Source organism: Herpailurus yagouaroundi, unplaced genomic scaffold (assembly GCF_014898765.1).
Source record: "Herpailurus yagouaroundi ecotype Mexico unplaced genomic scaffold, PumYag 100, whole genome shotgun sequence".
Classification (NCBI taxonomy): Eukaryota; Metazoa; Chordata; class Mammalia; order Carnivora; family Felidae; genus Herpailurus; species Herpailurus yagouaroundi.
This window is the reverse complement of record NW_024412391.1, coordinates 51590201-51612473: the sequence shown is the minus strand read 5'-3', so window position 1 is coordinate 51612473 and position 22273 is coordinate 51590201. Positions and strand designations below refer to the sequence as shown.

At 35.9% G+C, this 22273-nt stretch overlaps 1 protein-coding gene across 18 annotated transcripts in view; it reads left to right on the top strand.

Annotated features, from left to right (window-relative positions):
* The window catches only part of HDAC9 (histone deacetylase 9), a 931635-nt gene that overhangs the window by 699967 nt on the left and 209395 nt on the right, over positions 1-22273 (top strand). For all 18 annotated transcript variants that reach the window (XR_005789365.1, XM_040472481.1, XM_040472497.1 and 15 more), the window contains one exon: positions 2971-3078. Coding sequence is in view for 17 of the 18 variants with exons in the window: in XM_040472481.1 (XP_040328415.1) it covers positions 2971-3078 (108 nt within the window). In the remaining variant the exon portion in view is untranslated. The remainder of the gene's footprint in view (positions 1-2970; positions 3079-22273) is intronic.

Below are 22273 nucleotides of genomic sequence, written 5' to 3'. Positions count from 1 at the left end.
TGAGTAGGGGAGGGGCAGAGAGAGGGGGAGAGCCAGAATCCTAAGTAGGCTCCAGGCTCTGACCTGTCAGCACAGAGCCCGACACGGGGCTCAAACTCACAAACTGTGAGATCATGACTTGAGCCGAAGTCGGTTGCTTAACCAACTGAGCCACCCAGGCGCCCCACGTCTTTGGGATTTATTGATATGTTTTATGTTTGCTTGCTTTTACAATAATTTTAAATTTGGCTTTTAAATATTTATTTATTTTGGGGGAGAGAGAGAGAGAGTGAGAGAGAGAGTGAGAGAGAGAGAGAGGGAGAGGGAGGAAGAGAGGGAGAGAGAGAGTATGCACGCAGGGGAGGGACAGAGAAGGAATCCCAGTCAGGCTCCACAATATCAGCACAGAGCCCAACACAGGGCTCAAAGTGTTAGATCATGACCTGAGCCAAAATTCAGAGTGGACGTTTAACTAGCTAAGCCACCCAGGTGCCCCAACTTTAACTCTGATTAATGAGGACTTTCTATGGCACCTGTAGCTCTGTAATACTGACTAAAAATGATGCAGCACAATGTAAATGTTGGTTTTCATTTTAAACTTGAACAACTATCTTCCTCAAGGATATGTTTATATGAAGCTCAGATAAGTGCTTACATTGTTCAGTAAAAATAAAGCTTTTGGTTTGGAGGGCAAATGATTTGGTTCTCATGTCCATTTGATGATTCTTTCACTTTTTAGCTGGTAGTGTTTACCATGATGGTGTTGACTATGACAAAGGCTTGATGTTCTTAGAAAGCAAGAGTTATTTCAGGAGTGTAGTAGAAAGACAGGTGATGTCAGAGTCAGGGGTCTGTGTGAAGGTTTTGGGTCAGCTGAGTAGCTTCTCTAAGCCCCGGTGTGCTCATTCAATAAACACTTATTAGGCTGGTACTATGTGTAAGGCATTTTAAATGGGTTTAATAGTAGCCTAAATAGTAGTACCTAACATTTGCTTATCACTTACTCATTTAATCCTCACCAAAATCATATGTGGATGGTACTTTAAAAAGTTGGTGTTAAATAAACGTTGAAAAAAAAAATTAAAAAAAAAAAAAAGGGGGCGCCTGGGTGGCGCAGTCGGTTGGGCGTCCGACTTCGGCCAGGTCACGATCTCGCGGTCCGTGAGTTCGAGCCCTGCGTCAGGCTCTGGGCTGATGGCTCAGAGCCTGGAGCCTGTTTCCGATTCTGTGTCTCCCTCTCTCTCTGCCCCTCCCCCGTTCATGCTCTGTCTCTCTCTGTCCCAAAAAATAAATAAACGTTGAAAAAAAAAAAATTAAAAAAAAAAAAAGTTGGTGTGTCACAGGTAAGGGAACCAAAACGCAGAGATGTTAATTAGTTGCCCACTGTCATTCAGGTTTTAGCGGTAGCCATAACCTCACTGTGACAGTTTGATTCAGAAACCTCTCTTCACCACCACTCTGCTGTTGTTGAAAAGATCCTAATTTTTCTATTTATTTATGGTTCCCACTTATTATTTATTTATTCATTGATCTTGACAATTTAAGTTGCTAAGGATCTCATGAGAAAAGGCATGTTAAAATGCTTAGGAAACTGCTTAATGCATTGTGAATACGTGTAATTGTTATTTATTGTATTTGTTCCACGTCATTAGGTCTCTTTAATTCTTTTAAAAATATCTTTATTTTGTGTGGGATTTCCCTTCTTTGACCAATTCAAAAAGTCTTTCTACTTGCACAGTCACAAATTTTTTATTACATTTCCTGGTGCTTGAAGTAATTTATGTGTTGTAACTTTAAAGACCTCTACCATTCGTTTTTTTTTTTTTTTACATATATTAATAAATATTTTACACATAAATATATGTAACATATATATATCTTTATAACCCACTGTTGTACTTTTCTTGTCCTTGTTATATGTTATCTTATTGGATGCATGAAAAAGAGTAAACAGTATTTGATAAAGGTAAATCAAAAATATCAGTTCATACTTTGTTTTCATAAGAATGTTCTCTTATAGAAGCAACCATGTATTTTAATGGCCTCTCCAATTTTATTTTATTTTTTTAATTTTTTTTTTCAATGTTTGTTTATTTTTGGGACAGAGAGAGACAGAGCATGAACGGGGGAGGGGCAGAGAGAGAGGGAGACACAGAATCTGAAACAGGCTCCAGGCTCTGAGCCATCAGCCCAGAGCCTGACGCGGGGCTCGAACTCACGGACCGCGAGATCGTGACCTGGCTGAAGTCGGACACTTAACCGACTGCGCCACCCAGGCGCCCCTCTCCAATTTTAATAATACCAATCTGCATGAAGACCAGCTGCCAAACTGTAATAAATGTTAGAAATTTTAAGCTTCTACTTTGAAAACCAAATTGTTCCTTGCAGTTGAATATTGTGAATGTTTTAAGTGTGAGGACCACACACTCCTTCCATTTAGTTGGAGAACCTGAACTGTGGTTGCTACTTCCTACTCACTGACTGCTACTGCTACCTACCTAATAATTGTCTTTGGCTCCCTGTAAACCTGCAGCCAGAAAGGTATTTGAATTTTCCCCCACTAGCACTTGCAAATCCGATTTTTATGTATAGCTAAGTGCTCTTAGCTTTTACTCTATCTACTACTGGGGCCTGGTTTCTAGCAGGCCTGTAACTACGCCAGATCCGGCCTATGTAATGCTGTTTGTAATGAGAAATCTAAACAGGGAATGGCAGTGAGGCATGGCAGGAATGTGTTTCCATTGGAGAAGTCAGTATAGAGAAAAAGTATAAGCAAAGCCGTGTCCAGAAGGTCTTTTCAGCTGGCCAGGGTGGAAGACTAATGTTATTGTACATAGGTTGTTAGCCTGCCAGCCCTTCCTCACAAATTTGCTTTCTCTCTCTCTTCCCTTCTCCTCTTCTTCCCTCCCCTTCCCTCCCTTTTTCATCTCTTCCTTGTCCTTCTCATTTTCCCTCTCTCGTTTCTTCGGGCTGTGCTGACTGTTTGCTCAGGTGGACAGTGACACCATTTGGAATGAGCTGCACTCGTCCGGTGCTGCACGCATGGCTGTTGGCTGTGTCATCGAGCTGGCTTCCAAAGTGGCCTCAGGAGAGCTGAAGGTGAGGTCTGGGTTGCATTAAGTGTGGGAAATCCAGAGAAGAAGCTGAAACACTGATGTTGTTGTTTGGGAATTGTGGGAGTGTGGTGTGGTAATAAAAGAAAAGGGGCGGAGGGAAGAGGGCAGAAAGATGGCCACTAAGGTGTGATAATAACTAGTCTGTAGGTAGGTAGTAGCTGGTCCTGCTCAGAAGGCCTTCCTCTCCTTGGGGAAACTGTGGTCAGGGCACTCTGGTGTGTTTTTAAGAGCATAGACATGGTGAGTAAAGCTATGGTCCAGGTTAAAAATACCCAGTATATGCATGTCTGTCATGCCCTCCTGGGATTCTCTTTTGAAACAATTTTTAAAATATGATTACTGAATACTCTGTATAAGCTCAGAATACCACCCAGAGAGAGGGGAGGGAAGGGGGAGAAAGGTAAATACCAGACGGGAAGGATTGGGAGGAAGAAGGAAATTGTTGATTAAAAGGGTAATGATCCAGAGTATGTTTTTCCATGAAAGAACTTCAAAAATGATCTACGCTTTATTGTTCTTTTCTTTTTACGGTCTCTTCTTTTCTACATCACATGAAAAGAACAATGTCCAAACCCCAATGTTTCCCAGTCTAAACAATTTATAAAAGCCAGAGACCTGACAGATTTTGACATTTTATTTGGTATTTTAACAGTGCTATTTAAAGGTATGCCATGTGCGTCTTGAATGCAGTTGCCCCTATAAACTTTGTTGGTGCTAACCTGGCTTTTTAATGCACTAGTTCACACACTTTGTAAGGAAATCTGAGTGGTATTTGATTTGGTATTTTTAGCAATTATAGGGATTAGGGGAAATATGATGTGAACAATATAGGCACCACAAATTTTGTTTATCTAAAATCTAATTAGGATTATTTTTCTTTTTATCTAATCTTTATTCAGTTACACCTGACTGTTCCACTTGTGTTAAAAAAAAAAAAGGAGGATAGGAAGGTACACTTTACCATATATTATCTTCCCAGAAGTCTTTGCTGTAACTCTTTAAGAAGTCTTAAGAAGCTTTATGTGTAGTTGACATGATTAGCATCAGAACATTGATTGCTCGTCTTAGGGGATTTATGGAGCCAGTAATGTGGTGCATACTACTCAGTCTTTACCTTTGGTAATGAGCTATTGCAAAGAGGAAAGGAATCAGCCTTACGGAGATGTTTTGGCTGTCTCCCAGTAGCACTTTAACAATAATTCTTCCTGTTTGAGTATGTCACGTGTAGCATTGGACTAAATTGACATTTAAAAAAAATAATATTTGAAGGTCTTATTTTCGAAGGAATTCAAAAAACATACAACAGCTAAGGCATAGTACTATAATTTTTAGAAGACAATGCTGTCGCAGACCCATTTAACAAAGAAAATGATTATGTTAGCATGCACAATTTCTAATTGTTTTGATTCTGTGGGAATTTAATCAATAATTTTCAAGCATAATGCCTGCATATTACACTCAAAATCATCATTGTTAGTAGCCTTAGGAAATACAGAATTGCCAAATGTACATGTGAAGAGTGTTTAACAGAAACCTATTTCTCTTTTTTAGGAGGTAGTCATTTAAAATAGTCAATTACAAACAAAGTGTCAATAACATATAGCATGGACATGGTGACCACCAGCTGTACCAACACTGACTATTTATATTAAGAACAAAGATTTGTACAAATGCTTTCTTCCCCCTTGGTTGAGAAATTAGCAGGTATGGTTAAAAAAAATAGAGGAGAAAAGATGAGAGAATAAGAGCCAGCCTAAAAATCAAGAAATCTTGGTCTAAGGTCTGCCACTTAAATCCTCTGTCATTGGTGGCAAATCATTTAACTTCTTTGGGCTTCAGTTTCTTGTTCTGCAAGATCATCAGGGTGGAATTTATAATGTTGAATGTTGTACGTGGTGCTGTTTGCAAATGAAAATTAGATTTGATTCTCAAATATACATACTATGGAACATCAAATAATAGATATTCTAAAATTGATTTCAACTTATTTTGATGAATATTTGAGATATTGCAGCTCATTTATCTTTCTGATTGTTAAGCCCAAAGTAAAAGTCCAAGACAGGACTATAACAAAGGCACTATTGCTGACAGGTCAAGAGACCGAACCTCCTGATTGCTAATAATTTTAGGAGGCCTGTGGGAATGCCATGTGGGAAAGGTAGCAGTTACAAATGATTTGTAGCCACAGTGAAGAACTGAGGTAGAGAGCCATGTTTGAGGACCTCTAGCTAAGCAGAAATGTCACTCAGTGTCCACCTGTCTCAGCCTCCAGTATGACAGGGCTGGTACACTTGCTTGCCAGTGCAGTTCACACTCCTGGCTGTGGAGTCACTTCATTCAAATCTATGAAGAGAACAGAGAAGCTTATTTGAGGACACTGGTAAGTTAGCCTCTGATAAGAAAACTTCAGTGTTAATTTTTTGGTTTTCAGCATCTGCATTCAGTTCTCATATGTTCTACTAGTAAATCAATAACTCACTGAAACAAAACTGGCACATTATAATGCTCTATTTTGTGAGACTGCACTAATTTTGCTTGGAAAACAGAGAATAATTAAGAGCTTTATTTCAAATAGGATGGGCCTGGATGGAGTACTGAACTGAGAGGTGGGAGACAGCTGGAGGTTAGGTTACTAAACTCATAGAGAATGGGGACCCAGGAGATAAGAAGTATGTATGAGAAAGGAAAATACTGAGGACAGATTTGATTACCTGGACTATTTGCTTGATGCTGAACTTATTGTGATACCCCTTACTGTTGACAGGTTCTGTCCATTATTCACCTGAGGGTACTGATGGGCTGAAAGAATTAAGGGAATGAAAAAGGCACAGAAAGTGGGTTTCATTTTGATGCTTGAACAGACCATGTGTGGCAAACTATAGCAGTAAATTGGTGTATTTACAAAGAATGGGCATGCTCGGTTGAGTTCGGTGGAAATTATGGGGACTTTAAAGTTTTCCAGGTTTTTAACAAGATATACATGCATATCTATATGTGTAAAACATGCACACAAATGGAAATTTCTGGAATCTAGAGATGCCCAAGTTGGCCCTTTCTCAGATTATAGTACAAAGGAACACAAATATTCTGAAAATGCTGAAATGTTAGGTGTATTGGGAACTATAATTGGAAGAATACTTACCTGAAAATGGTTTTATTGTTCTATAGCACATTTAAGAAATTATGTCTAGAAATAGATGTATCTTTTTAAAAAAAGTATTTTTTCAAGTTATAAATAGTTCATTACTTGGTTCAAAGAATGGTGTAAAATATCATGATGCATACCTTAAGTACTTAAAAATTTTGTCAATTATACCTCAGTAAAGCTGGAAAAAAAATGATTGAACACATATCAAGCTTTACTATGAGGATGAATTTTGATGCTATTTTGGCAATGCTATAATATCATCATAAAAAGTAAAAATTGTTGGGGCTTCTGGGTGGCTTAGTTGGCTAAGCATCTGACTCTTGATTGAGGCTCAGGTCATGATCCAGGTCCATGATCGTGGGTTGGAGCCCCATGTTGTGTCCATACTGAGCATGGAGCCTGCTTAAGATTCTCTCTCTCCCTTCATCCCTCTCCTAGCTTGCACACTCTCTCTCCTTAAAATAAATTAAATTAAATTAATGAAAATTGCTTTAGTTATCTGGAAATTTTTGTCAAAGAAACCCCCTGGTAGTCTGAATGATGAATGGATTTCTTTAATGTTTAAATGGATATTGTGATGCCTTGTTGCTAATAAGACCTGCTATTTGTTGAGTACCTGCTCTAGGCTGGGCAGTTTACATGTAATTTGTCATAATTCTCATAATGACCTTTGATGGAAGTTTCACCAATAGGATACCAGCTCAGAGACATCAAGTAAGTTTTTGGATCCTGTACACAGTTTAGTAAATGGCAAACCCGTAAATCTCCTGACCCTCTGTTCTTTTTCAAGTACCCTATAAGGAATTTCTTATGGAAATAACAAATACAGAAAGAAAAAATAGGTTAAAGACATCTTTTTCAAATAGTCTATATACTCGTTTTATTATTATAAAATATTTAAAACCTACAAAAAGACAAATTACATTAATAACTTACAAACCATAATGGTAAACTATATACCTATGAACTGTTCAACTTAAAAAAAAATACTTTAGTCACACTGTTAAAGTTCTTTCAGTAATTAAATGTATTAATTATAATTAATTATAATTACAATAATAATTAAATGTATTCCTCAGATTTCTTTCCCTCCACTTAAAATCATAAGGATTTCTCCATATGAATTTATTTAGCTGTGATTCATTCATTTTCATTGTAAAGAAGTATTCCTTTGTACATCATAATTTGTTTATTCTGTTGTACTTTTTAATTTCCAGGTTTTTGCTCATTTGAGTAATGCTGCTATGAATATCTTTAACATGCCTGCTATTTCACTATGGCATTACAAAGAGTAAAATGGCAAGCTCCTACGCTAGAAACATAGTTAATTTCAGTAAGAAATGCAAAGTCGAATTCCAAAGTTATTTGCCACAGTGACATCAGCAAAAATTGGCAGTTTAAACCTCTGAAAACTCTTTTCTCCATAAAATCAATGATAGAACTGGCAGAATTTGTCAGGATACATTTTTTAAGAACTCTGGAAAGCAACCAAAAGTTTGCAACAACTCAGGAAGCATGTATTCAAAACAAAACCAGCTGAATCTTGGTAAGAACAGTGAGCTTTGTGGTGGTTTAATTCACCCTATTCTCATCTTACTCTTTCTAGCTCCACAGTAGCCTTAACAAATAACAGCCTGCATTTTTCAGTGAAAACCAGTAACTTGGCAGTCTCCAGAGGGTGCAGAATGGGAGCTTCTTCAAAGCCTCATTCTCTGAGAATTGTCATTATTGGGCCTGTTTGGTGCTTCAGTACCAGACTCTACTTGCAAGACCGTCTTTATCTGATTAGACTTGGAGTTCAACTGACATGAGAAGCCTTTTCCCTAGAAACAGTTGTTGAAAAATTAAGGCAATTGGTTAATAACTTCATGGCTACCTGAAGCAGTAGATAACAGTGGAGAATATGATAGAGTAACCAAAAGCTTCAAAGGAAAAACTGGGGAAGGAGATGTGCTAAGGGCTATGAAAAGCCCCATCAAATACCATGAGTCCAGAAGGCCACATGCATGATAGGACTATGTTCACACGCAGGAAAGATCTGACAAGGCCCTAAGCTCTCATTTTTCAGGCTGACTTTTCAGGCTCTGCTTAAAGAGGAAGTGAAGGCCAAGGTGAAATTATCAACTGCTTGGTTGAATATTGAAAATGTGTTCAACACCCAAACACACACACATACACACATCCAGCCCCTTGAAAAAGGCTGGAGACCATTCATTTGCAAGCATTTAAGGAAATTTTTGTCCAATCACCAGTAAAAGTATGTATGTAAATAAATATAAATTATAGTATATTTGTATTTTTTGTTTGTAACTCTCGCTTTTCTCAGATTTAAAAGACAACTGCATAGAACAATAACCATGGATCTGTGTTGGTGGGCATACAGTGTATAAACATGAAATTGGTGTGATAATATCAGCCCAAAGGAGAGCATGAGACATGGAGCTATGTAACAGCAAAACAAAGTTTTTTGATACTATTGAAATTTAGTTCATGTCTGAACTAGTTTGTTAAATGTTAATTATAATCCACTGGGCAACCAGTAAGAAAACAACTCAAAAATATATTAAAGAGGGGCGCCTGGGTGGCTCGGTCAGTTGAGTGTCTGACTTCGGCTCAGGTCATGATCTCACGGTCCGTGGGTTCGAGCCCCGCGTCGGGCTCTGTGCTGACATCTCGGAGCCTGGAGCCTGTTTCAGATTCTGTGTCTCCCTCTCTCTGTGACCCTCCCCCATTCATGCTCTGTCTCTCTCTATCTCAAAAATAAATAAACGTTAAAAAATATATATATTAAAGAATATAAAAGAACATATATAAAAGAAATGGCAAGGAAATTAAAATGGTGCAATATAGAGGACCTACTTAACTTAAAAGAAGTCAGTAATAGAGGAATCGAGGAACAAAAAGAGACAACACATAGAAAACAAATACTTACTCTGCCAATTTCAGGCCCCCCACTCTTGTCTACATTTGACATTTTCAGATTTTTGAATGTTTGCCAGTCTCGTCAGTATGGTGTTATCTTTTAGTTGTCTCTATATAGATATAGCCAAGTTAATACTGTTATATCCTTCTTAAACCTTTTATTGATATTAAATAATTATCTCAAGTAAGGTTCTTTGCTCTCACTTATACTTGAATAATACTAATACTGCATTCCTAGCTTTTTCCCCCTAGCATTTGCTTCGTTCATCATTTACTGTCTTTCCTATAAATAGCTCATGTCTGGATTTTGTTTTCTAATCTGACTGTATATTTTAACTGAGCAAGTCAACTCATTTTTATTTAACATGATTAGTAGCATATGCAAATGTATTTATTTCTATCATTATATTTCGTTTTTTCCTATTATTTGTGTGTCCCCTTTCCTTCGCTTACCCATTGCTTTTTTTTTCAATTGAAAGTTTTTTTCTCATTCTATATTACCTCTAATTTTTAAAAATATACATATATCTATGAATTGTGTTTTAAATTTTAACCGATTTAATGGATCATAAACTTAATCACTCTTTTCCTTCTCCTATCAATACAAGTATTTTAGAATGTCTTAAAGACAATTATCCTGTCCTAACTTTATAAGCTGTTATAGTTCAGTATTTCAGGTTTAAAAAAAATGATATCACTAATGAGACATTATACTGTTCTAAACCATTAGTGTTTCTTTGTTTAAAATTTATTTATTTTGAGAGGGGGAGGGTGGAGAGAGAGAGGAGAGAAAAGAGAATCCCAGGCACGCTCCAGCACAGAGCCTAACATGGGGGTCGAACTCATGAACTGTGAGGTCATGACCTGAGCCGAAACCAAGAGTTGGACACTTAATGAACTGAGCCAGCAGGCACTCCAAACCATTAGTGTTTCTTTATACTTGTTCACATAGTGATACTTTTCCTTTTTCACCATTTATCTTTGTATCTGAGATCCCTATTCTGGGATTGTTTTCTTTATTCCAGTACATTTTTTAGAAGTTTCTTTAGTGATGGTTTCTCAGTTTTTGTTTAGCTATTGTATCTTTTTGCCCTCATTCTTGAAAGCAGTTCAGGGTTGACTGTTTCTCTCAGTGCTTTTAAGATCCTTCATGCTCTTTCGGTTTCCAGTTTTGACATGGAAAATATCAATTGCCAATCAGTTGGAATTCTTGTAAATATATGTCTTTTTTCCCTCTGATTACTTTTAATGTCTTCTTTTTGGCTTTGATACTCTGTATTTTGCTTACCGTGTATCTAATCGTGGATTTTGCTGACTCAAGTTGTTTAAATATATATATTAGCTAAACTGAACTTTAATGCAACTCCATGATGATACTTTGTGTAAGTCAACTGCATCTGACTGAAAGTTGCTGATTTTAATTACTAATTATAATATAAATGTATAAAATAAATACATATTCTAAGCATCTATTACATGCTAGGAACTACTCTAAATACTGAAAATACCAAGACAAGGAAATTAGGTGCTATCAGGGAGAGCAAGGATAAATAAACAAATACCCAATGATACAAGTTCAGCTGAAGATACATGCTATGGATAAAAAATAAAGCATGAAAGAGTTTTAGAGGGAACCTGAGGGAGGGCTCTGCTAGCTTGGGTTTTCAGGAATACCTTACTGATAGGGAGAAATCTTTGCTGAATGAAATAGGGAAGAATCATGTAGATACGTGGGAAAGGAGTATTCCATACAAAGAAAAAAGCAAATACAAAATCTTTCTTGTAGGGTGCAGTAAGTTTTGACATGTTTAAGAAACTAAACTGCAAGATGGCCATGTGTCTACATCTGAATTATCTGCCAAGGTCCTCGCAGAAGTTGATGTTAGAGAGATAGTCATAGGCAAAATGATGGAATGTACACACACACATGTTATACAGCATACTCACATATGTGCATATGAAGGTAGCAATGAAAACTAAAAGTGTATTTCTAATAGCTTCAGGAATAAGGGTAGCGACTACATTATATAGTGATTATAGATAAGGAAAGTTGCATTGCCAGTTCAAATGCATTTTGCCACCAGTTTGGCCTTTCTTAAAAAGTATACTCTCTATCCTGAAATGGTACAACAAGTAAAGTATAGAATGCAATATTTGTGTTGACTCTAATTTCGACCAAGTTCCCAAGCTGAGGACAATGATTATTAATTACATGTGATAGACACCATTTCAATGAATTTATTAAAATATAGCTAAATAGGCCTGCAATTATCTCATCTAATCCAGTTTATATAACAAAAAGTGAGATAACAGACATGTGGTTAATGGAAGATTCTTCAAATGGACTATAAATATTTTGACTCTTATGCTCTTTTCCCTTCCTGTGCTTCCCCCCAGCCTAAGCCAAATGTGTAAGAGGTGGGGAAGAAGTCTAAGGAAATCATTTATGTCTGCAAGGGGGATGAGTGGCTTTTCAGTCCATAGCTTGATGCATGTTGAATTACAGAACTTTGTAGGATGTCTCTACACTATTACCAGGATAGGGTATGAAGAAGTTCACAAGAGGGCCTGGCATAGGTATCAGGAGTTTGGGAGCTGGGTAAAGATAGAAGAATGCCTAAATTTGTCTCCTGGAGAATACGAAGTGGAGAGCTGGCTGAAACTGCCATGTGGGCAGGTTGAAGAGAGAGGGGTGAACAGTGAAACTTGGCACTGTTGGTGGAGCAAGGTGTTTTGTTTTGTTTTTATTTTTGTGGTGGTGGTGGTGGTGGTGGTGGTGGTGGTTATTCTTTCCCCATTTGTGGGGCAGTGGACACTTTGGATGAAAGCCATATCTCACCAAAGAAGTCTGCCTTCCAGGGAAGATCTCCTCCCACCCTCACTGTAGTGCCCAGTGATTGTAACTAGAAATGTGAAGAAGAGCTGATGAGGCTTGCTGGTGAATTCATTGCCTACATCGGTGAACCTTGCAGATTGGAGCTCACTGACAGTAACTCTGAGGAACCTGTGAATGTTCCCATTGAAAGAGAGACAAGCATTTGGATTCCTGCCATGACAGAGGGCATTCCAAAAGCCAAAAGAGATCTCCAAACTGCTCTGCTAATTCAAAGCTTTTATCCTTTTATTCTCCCACCCTCCAGAGCTGGAGGAGCCATAAGCTAGGTGTGAACGTAGTGGGGCCTCCTCCTTTAGCACACACAGATAGACGCACCACGTTTGCCCACTACTGGTTCCCAGTTCTGTGGGTCAGCAGGTCAGTGGAGGAGAGCTTTGCATGTGATGTGACACTAAAGAGTTTAATTAGGCTGAACTGAACTTTTTAATATCTAAAGATGAAACTGTTTCTGTAGCTGAGAAGCTGTGGACTATATCAGATAGACTAAAGACTTGTCAGTACTGGGAGTGAAATAAAGCTGTTTCCTTTTTATAATTTAGTTCATTTGATAGAGCAGGATGTTGGTTTCTATTACTACTGTAACAAATTACCACAGATTTAGTGACTCAAGCCAACCAAAATTTATTATTTTCTGCCATGGAGGTCAGAAGAAGTATACAGGTCACATTGCAGCCCTGATGACACCTTTATTTTCACCCAGTGAGACCTGTACAGTTACCTTGCATAATCAGATGTTGGCAGAATTCATTTCCATGTGGTTGTAGGACTGACGTCTCTCTTTTCTGGCTAGCTGTCAGCTGGGGGCTACCTTTAGCCCCTAGAGGCCTCTTTCTGTTCTTTTCACGTAGTCCTTACATCTCAGAGCCAGCAAGAATGCACAGAACCCTTCTCAAGCTGTCATTTTTCTCTCATTGCATTTCTGTCTGACCACAGCTGAGAAAGGTTCTCACCTTTTAAGAATGTGTGTGATTTGACTGGGACCACCTATACAGTGCTGGGTGCCCTTTCCAACACAAAGTCTTTAATCATAATCATTTCTACGTTTTCTTTTGTCATTTAATGTTAACATTCACAGATTCTGGGGATTAGGGCATGGAAATCTTTTGGGGGAACTATGCTTAACACAAACAGCGACTAAAAATTCAAAATAGATTCCTTCTTTAATATTCTCACCACACAGGATTGTGAGCTGTTTAGTAATCATTGATTTTAAAAATAGATAACATGATTTAGTTGTTAATCAAAATAGAAAGTACATTGAATAGAATGTACAGATTTTCAAGGATATGAAGTGTTTTTACAAATGTCTATACCTTGCTACCACCACAAGTTATAAAATATTTAAATCAGGAAGTTTCCTCATGCCTTGGTAGTTGCTCTCCAGTACAGGCAAACACTGATCTGCTTTTTCTCATAGCTGCCTAATTATTCTTATTGTGGAGCTCTATATATAAGGCGGTGGTATACTGTGTCACTTTTCTGCGTCGAACATTCATTTATATAATATTTTTGAGATACATCCATGCTATTCCATATATTGTTTAGCTTGTTAACTTTTATTGCTGAATAGTATTCTATGTTATGAATATTATGCAATTTGTTGATTCATCTCAGTTCTGGAGTACTATGAATAAAGCTGCTATGAAGATACTTTTCCAAGTCTGTTTTTGGACATATGTTTTTATTTCTCATAGATAAATGCCTGGGAGAGAAATAACTGAATTATAGTTTAAATGTTTGTGTCAATTTACGAGAAAATGGCAAACTATTCTCCAAAGTAATTATTATATTTTATCTGTATAATCTATAATTTTGTCAACTCTTTTGTTCCGGAGACTGGTAATTTTTGTCTTCCTTTTTTCTTTCCTGATTAACCTAGCTGGAAGTTTACCAATTTTATTTATCTCAAAGAACCAACCTTTGGTTTAATTATTACTTTTTTTCTGTTTTCTATTTCATTGATTTCATCATCATTATTTTTCTCTTTTCTTTTTACATTGGGTTTCATTTTCTCTTTATTTTAGTTTATTTTAGTTTTTTAAGGGAGAAGCTGAGGTCATAGACCTGACATTGTTGACTTTAAAAAACAAAAGAGCCATTTATTTTCTCAGCAAAATTCATTTATTCAGGAATAGCAGAGGGATTGCAATGTGAGACAGTTAAGCAACTGTGAACTAGGAGCAAATCCAGAGAACAGAAGATAGAGGCTTGCTTTTACAGGGGAAAGGAGGAAGCTGGGAGGGGCTTTTCACTGAGTTTTTATTGGCTGGGCTGCTATGAGGCAAGGAAAAATCCTTCCTCCTGCTGGGATATGTAAAATAAGCCTTCTTTTGGGAATGTGAGGTATGCTTCTTAGGGCTAGTGGTAGTGTGTGAGAGCACCTCCTTCAGGGCTTCCCAATTCCATTTTAATTGAGATTTTCTTTACCTGTTTTCCCAAGATTTTGATCTTTCTTTTCCAATATGGGCACTGAGTGCTATAAATTTCTTTCTTTCTTATTATTATTTTGAATAAAAATTGTTTATATTTAAGAACATGAACACTTGATATACGTGTTCTTAGTAAAATTTGTACTACAAACCAAGCTAATCAATATGTCCATTTCCTCATCTAATTACCTGTTTTTCCTTTTTGATTGAAGAATAATTAACATAAAATGTTACAATTAGTTTCAGCTGTACATTGTCCTGATTCAAAAATTCTATACATTATTCAATAATTATAAGTGTATTCATGTGCTCTCACTGAATCACATTATTATAATATGATTGACTATATTCCCTATGCTGTACTTTTCATCTCCATTACTAATTTTTTTTATAACTGGACGTTTGTACCTTATATTCCCCTTTATCTATTTCACCCACCCTCCGACCCACCTCCCCTCTGGGATTCTCTGTATTTAAGAATCTCATTTTGTGTTTGTTGATTGGTTTTTTGTTTTGTTTTGTTTTTAAGATTCTACATGTAAGTAAAATCTTATTGTATTTGTCTTTCTTTGTCTGACTTATTTCACTTAGCAATGATACCCTCTAGATCCATCCATGTTGTCACAAATGGCAAGATCTCTTTCTTTTTAATGGCTGAGTAATATCCCATTGCACCTATATATATATGTGTGTGTGGATAGATAGATAGATAGATAGATAGATAGATAGATAGATAATAGTCTTTATCCTTTCTTCTATCACTGGACATTTGGGTTGCTTCCAGATCATGGCTATTGTAAATAATGCTAAAATAATCATGGAGGTGAACATATTTTTTCGAATTAGTGTTTTTGTTTTCTTTGTGTAAATATCCAGTAGTGGAATTAGTGGATCATATGACATTTCTATTTTTAATTTTTTGAGGAACCTTCATAATGATTTCCATATTGGCTATACCAATTAATATTCCCACCAGCAAACAACAAGGGTTCCTTTTTCTCAACATCTTCATCAACATTTGTTACTTCTTTTTGATTCTAGCCATTCTAACAGGTGTAAGGTGATATCCGATATCTTATTGTGGTTTTGATTTTCCCTGATGATTTGTGATATTGAGCATCTTTTCATGTGTCTGTTGACCATATGTCTTCTTTGGAAAAATGTGTAATCAGGTCTTCTGCCCATTTTTATTTATGTATATTTTTTTTAATTTTTAATGGTTCATTTAGTTTTGAGAGACAGAGATCTGCAGAGTACGAGCGGGAGAGGGGGGAGACACACACACACACACACAGACACACACAACACACACACACACACGCACACACAGAATTCAAAGCAGGCAGCAGGCTCCAGGCTCCGAGCTCTCAGCACAGAGCCCGATGTGGGGCTCGAACCCATGAACTGTGAGATCAGGACCTGAGCCAAAGTCGGTCGCCTGACTGAGCCACCCAGGCGCTCTTCTTCTGCCTATTTTTAATTGGAGTATTGGTTTTTGGATATTGAGTTTTATAAGGTCTTTATGTATTGTGGATGTTAACCCCTTATTAGATATATCATTTGAAAATATCTTCTTCCACTCAATAGGTTGCCTTGTAATTATGTTGATGGTTTCCTTTACTGTGCAAAAGTTTTTTACTTGGTGTAGTCTCAATAGTTTATTTTTGCTTTTGTTTCCATTGCTTAAGGAGACATCTTAGAATAATGTTGGTAAGGCTGATGTCAAAGAAATTACTGCCTATGTTATCTTCTAGGAATTTTGTGATTTCAGGTCTCATATTTAGGTCTTTAATCCATTTTGAGTTCATTTTTGTGCATGGTGTAAGAAAGTGGTCCAGTTTCATTATTTTGTGTATCACTTGTCCAGTTTTCCCATCACTGTTTAATGAAGAGACTCTCCTTTCCACATTGTATATTCTTGCCTCCTTTGCAGTAGAGTAACTGATCATATAAACATGAGTTTATTTCTGGGCTCTCTTTTCTGTTCTGTTGATCTGTATGTCTACTTTTGTGCCAGTACCATACTGTTTTGATTACTACAGCTTTGTATTATATCTTAAAATCTGGCATTGGGACATCTCTAGTTTTGTTCTTTCTCAAGTTTTCTTTGGCTAATCAGAGTCTTTTCTGGTTCCATGCAAGTTTTAGTATTATTTGTTCTAGTTCTGTGAAAACCACTGTTTGTAAATTGACAAGAATTGCACTGAATCTGTAGATTGCTTTGGGTAGGTAGTATGGACATTTTAACAGTACTAATTCTTATATTTCATGATCATGAAATATCTTTCCATTTGTGTCCTCTTCAATTTCTTTCCTCAGTGGTTTATAGTTTTCAGGGTACAAGTCTTTTACATGCTTGGTTAAGTTTATTGCTAGGTATATTATTCTTTTTGGTGCAATTATAAATGGGATTTTTTCCCTAATTTCTCTCTAGTTAATTATTACTATATATAAATGCAAGAGATTTATGTATATTGTGTCCTTCAACTTTACTGAATTAATTTATCAGTTCTAATAATTTTTTGGTGGAGTCTTTAGGGTTTCTTTTTAATGCAGTATATCATGTCATCTGCAAAGAGTAAAGATTTTATTTCTTTCTTACCAATTTGGATTCCTTTTATTTCTTAGATGATTTCTTTGGCTAGGAGTTTCAGTAGTATGTTGAATAAAAGTTGTTGGAGTGGACATTCTTGTCTTGTTCCTAATCTTAGAGGAAAAGCTCTCAGTTTTCACCATTATGATGTTAGTGGGTTTTACATATATAACCTTTATTATGTTGCAGTATGTTCCCTTTAACCTACTCTTTTGAGAGTTTTTATCATGAATATATGTCATATTTTGTCAAATGCTTTTTCTTCATCTCTTGAAATGATTATAAGGTTTTTATCTTTTCTAAGTTGATGTATCATGTTGACTGATGTGCAAATACTGAACCACTCTTGTATCCCTGGAATAAATTCTACTTGACCACCATCGTGAATAATTTTTTAATGTATTATTTAATTTTCTTCTTAATGTTTTGTTGAGGGTTTTTACATTAATGTTCATCAGACGTATGGGCCTGTAGTTTTCTTTTTTTTTTTTTTTTTTTTTTTTTTTTGTAGTGTCTTTGTTTGGTTTTGATATCGTGTAATGCAGGGCCCATAGAATGAATTTAGAAGTTTTTCCTTCTGTTCTATTTTTGGGAATAGTTTGAGATGAATAAGTATTCACTCTTATTTAAAAGTTTGGTAGCATTCATCTGTGAAGCCATCTGGTCCTGGACTTTTGTTTGTGGGGAGGTTTTTGATTACTGATTCATTGTCAGTAATTCATCTGTTCAGATCCCTTTTTTTTCTTGTGGTGAGAGCACCTGAAATGTACTTTCTTTCTTTTTTTTTAAGTTTACTTATTTATTTTTGAAAGAGAGACAGCGTGAGCAGGGGAAGGGCAGAGAGAAAATATCTCAAACAGCACAGAGCCCAGTGCAGGTCTTGAACCCATGAAACTCTGAGATCATGACTTGAGCTGAAACCAAGAGTTGGACACTCAACTGACTGAGCCACCTAGGTGTCCGTGAAGTGTACTTTTTAAGAGTGTTGGTGTCTAATTGGGGATTTTTGCAGATATCTGTCTATAATTGATGTGAAATTGAATTCTAGAGTCAGAAAAATAAGCTTTGTGTTCCTTGAATGGTACATTTATTGAGACTTACAACAGTGTAAGTCTCTTTATCTCCTCCTATCTGTATTATTTTATCAGATATTTTACTTTTACACATATTATAGATCTCCACAACAAGTTACCATTACGGTTGTTTCAGTATTTGAAATTTTTTAAAGGGTATGTTTGTATGTGCTTGTGTGTGTCTATGTGTGTGTCACAGAGAGGAAGGGAATGAATGAATGTGTGTATACATATATAATATAAAGATAGTTTATAAAATGTCTTTTATATTTGCCTGCATATTTAATCTTTCTGGTGCTCTGTATTCATGTGGGCAGATCCAGACTTCCATCTGGTATCATTTCCTTTCAGTGTAAAGAATTTCCTTCAGCATTCCTTGTATTGCAGTTCTATTGGCAACAAATTCTTTTTTTGTTTATAAGAAAATGTTTTTCTTTTCCTTTAATCTTTGAATGATATTTTCATTTGATATAGAATTTTATGTTGATCATTATTTTATAGTTTAAAGATATCCTTCCAGTGTTGTTTTTTACTTTTTTTTATTAATGATGAGAAAGCTATTACTCTTATAATTGACCTCTTTATTTAATGATTTAATACATCTTTTTTTCTCTTTTTATCTCTTTTTTAGTAGTTTTGTGATTAACGACGGTTTTCTGATTTTATCCTGCTTGAGTTCATTGAGTTTATTGTGTAAAGTGGCTTTCTGTTTTTGATAAAATTTAGAGTTCTTAGGTAATATTTCTTAAAACATTTTATCCTATTCTCTATATCATCCGATTCTTAGAGTCCCCTTGTGGTAGGGTCCCCTCCCTAAGGAGAGGAAAAAAAAAAGAGAGAGAGAGAAAGAGAAAAGGAAAACAAACAAAAAACCTTCAAGGTAACCTGGTTATGCACCTACGTGACAACATCCCTCATGACCTTATTAACTGAGACCACTTAATCAGACTGCATATTTGTGTCTGTTACCGTTTTTGGGAGACAAAGAATTAGAACATGTATAAAAGACTATGCCACATCATATTCGGTGCTCAGTCCTTCAGGTACGAACCCAACTGAGCAGTACTGGCACAAATAAAGATACTTCCTGGAAATTAAAAAGCCTCAGTCTAATGACTCTCTGTGCAAGAATACTGCTACACAATTATATGTTTATTTTATCATTTCACACTTAATGTTGGACTTACAGGGCTTGTTGATTTTCTTCAGTCTTTTTCTCTTGTCCTTATTTCTATTTGGATAATTTCTCTTGACCTATTTTTCAGTTCATTGTTTTTGTCATCTGTTGTATCCAAGCTGCCATTAACCCCATTACAATAATTTTTCATTTCACGTAGTGTATTTCTCACTTTTAAGATTCCCTTTAAGTTATTTTTTATAGCTTCCAGATCTCTTTCGAAATTCTCCTCTTTAACATATTTCTCTTCATCATCCTTTCCTATAGATTGTATAACATGTCTATTATAATTATTTTAAAATCTTTATTTGATAATTCAAATATCTGAGGCACTTGTGGATATGTTTCAATTACCATATTTTTTACTTAATTAAGAGTCTTATTGCTTCTTTGCATGTCTTGTGATATTTGATTATATACTAGGCATTGTGTTTAAAAATCAGTAGAGACTAGAAAGGGTTTGCTTCCCTGGGATTTGATTCTTTTAAAATCTCTTCCTGTCCAAAGCTCTTCATTGATTTAAAGAAAAGTATGTTTTGTTTGTTTGTTTGTTCAGTGATTTATTATTAACTTTTGTAGGACTGAAGTTTTATACATCCTTTTTCCTTCTAATCAGCTGTGTATCTCCAAACAAATATATTTTTGAGAGTACATTCAATTTCTCTCCTGATTCACATTTTCTCTCTCATTCTCCTAAGGGATAAATGTCACTAATTATAACAGGGGCACCTTAACTTATTTCTCTTAATTTATTCTTCAACTTAAAGTAAGTAACAAATATGTTACTAATATTCTCTCAGCACATCCACTGTGAATGGATATTTAAACATCAGAAAAAGGAAGAAACCTTGGCACTTACATGTTTACTCTTATGGAACACTGCTTTGTTCTTGACCTTCTCATCATCTTTCATACCAAGTGTTTTAACTTTTCTGCACACTTTTAAATTAGTCAGTTTAGACTGAAGGTAAAAGGTGAACCTACCTATTACTCAGATTGTTTGCTCAGGAACTAGGACTTGTTGCCTAGTTGGCCTGCCTGTGGTGTTCTGCACAGTCTGCTTCCTTCTAGGTTTTTATTTTACCCATCTGCTTTTCTGATGGCTAATATTTCAATTTCTAGTTTGTAGTTTTAACAACCTGCTCCATGGTAATTGGATATGCCTATTTCCAGCCTCTCCATCTGGTTCTTGGCTTTGGGCTATCCATATTTCATTACTTATATGTAATTTTGCTCATACTGACTAAAAATTGTGTATCTGCCCTCAGACTCTATCTATATCTCTGTCCCCTCTAAACTTTGCTGAGCTTTTCTCAGTCCCTGACACCTACTTTAGACTTTTAGTCAAAGTTCTAATGATATTTTAAAAATAAATGGGGTGCCTGGGTGGCGCAGTCGGTTAAGTGTCCGACTTCAGCCAGGGCACGATCTCGCGGTCCGTGAGTTCGAGCCCCGCGTCAGGCTCTGGGCTGATGGCTCAGAGCCTGGAGCCTGTTTCCGATTCTGTGTCTCCCTCTCTCTCTGCCCCTCGCCCGTTCATGCTCTGTCTCTCTCTGTCCCAAAAATAAATAAACGTTGAAAAAAAAATTAAAAAAAAATAACTGTGACATGTGAAAGAATGCTTCCTAAAACAAATTCCAGGCTCAAAATTTGCATTTACTTACATTTTATACTGCTATATTTTCATTTCAGTATTTAAAATGTAGCACATTTATAATGGGGAAAAGATTCTAACTTACTTATATTTGTTTTTTATCTTTAAAATATTTGATACTTGCTGGTTTATGCCTCATGCAGATGTTGACTTTCCTCCTAGTTCAATCTCTGCAAAAGACATTGTTTTGCTTTTTGATACAGTGTCCAAATCACACATATCATATTCCCTTAAAGAACATAAGTATTTTACACCACCTTTATAATTTTATATTGCAATAACTTTAATATGCACACCTACAGACTTGTCAAATGAAGTCTGATCATTTGTTTAGGTGTTTTTTCCACATGATGCTGTTATGTACATATTATAATTTAACTTCTTTGATTGAAGTTTTGATTCAGTTGCCTACGTTTGACTGAGTTGACAAATTTAATTGCTGGTATCCTTGTTATAGTATATAGTCATGGAGAATTAGAATTTAATGAAGGAATAAAATTTACAATTAGAGTTAGGAATAATATGACCAAATTTTAAAAATATCTACCTAAATAACCCAGACATTTGAGTAATAGTTATAAAATGTACATTGCTACTCTTAAAATTTTTGAAATTTCACTTATCTAATTGAATAAATATATGTATGTACCAAAAGATACCAAGAATATTAGAATCACCATCGATTGAATGAAAATCTACTATAGTAAGATGTAAATATAGTGACAAACGTGATCTTAGCCATGGGGCATTTGTTGACATAATATTTCCCCCCAGTGTCATTTATTATCAAGTCTTGGTCATTACTATGCACTTACTATTTTTTAATATCCTATAATGATTACTATTATTATAATGACATATTGTTAAACTTACTATTATCCTCACAGAAGGCTATGATCATGATTTTTCCGGTTCCTAAAAGGAAAACAAACCCAGAAACTCTTTTGCCCCAATTCCTTTTGTTTTTCCGAAGTTTTTTCATATTGAGGCTCTATTTACATAATGAAACATACCTGATTATTTGGTCAGTATGATCCAAAAACCAATCATGTCTCAGGGAATTAAATTGTTGGACCTTGTGTCAGCTGAAACCACTGATTGTTAAATTAAACAAATAGCTTTTAGTGAGTTAATTGCCTCAAAAACCTTTCCTGATGATCCTCCACCTCCCAACAGAAAATTCGTCTTAGTGGATCTACTGTTACGATTTTCATATAGGCGTCAGCCTAAATTGTGTGTAATATAAGCACCATCAGACATCTTAAATGCCTTGTCTCTTTTCTACC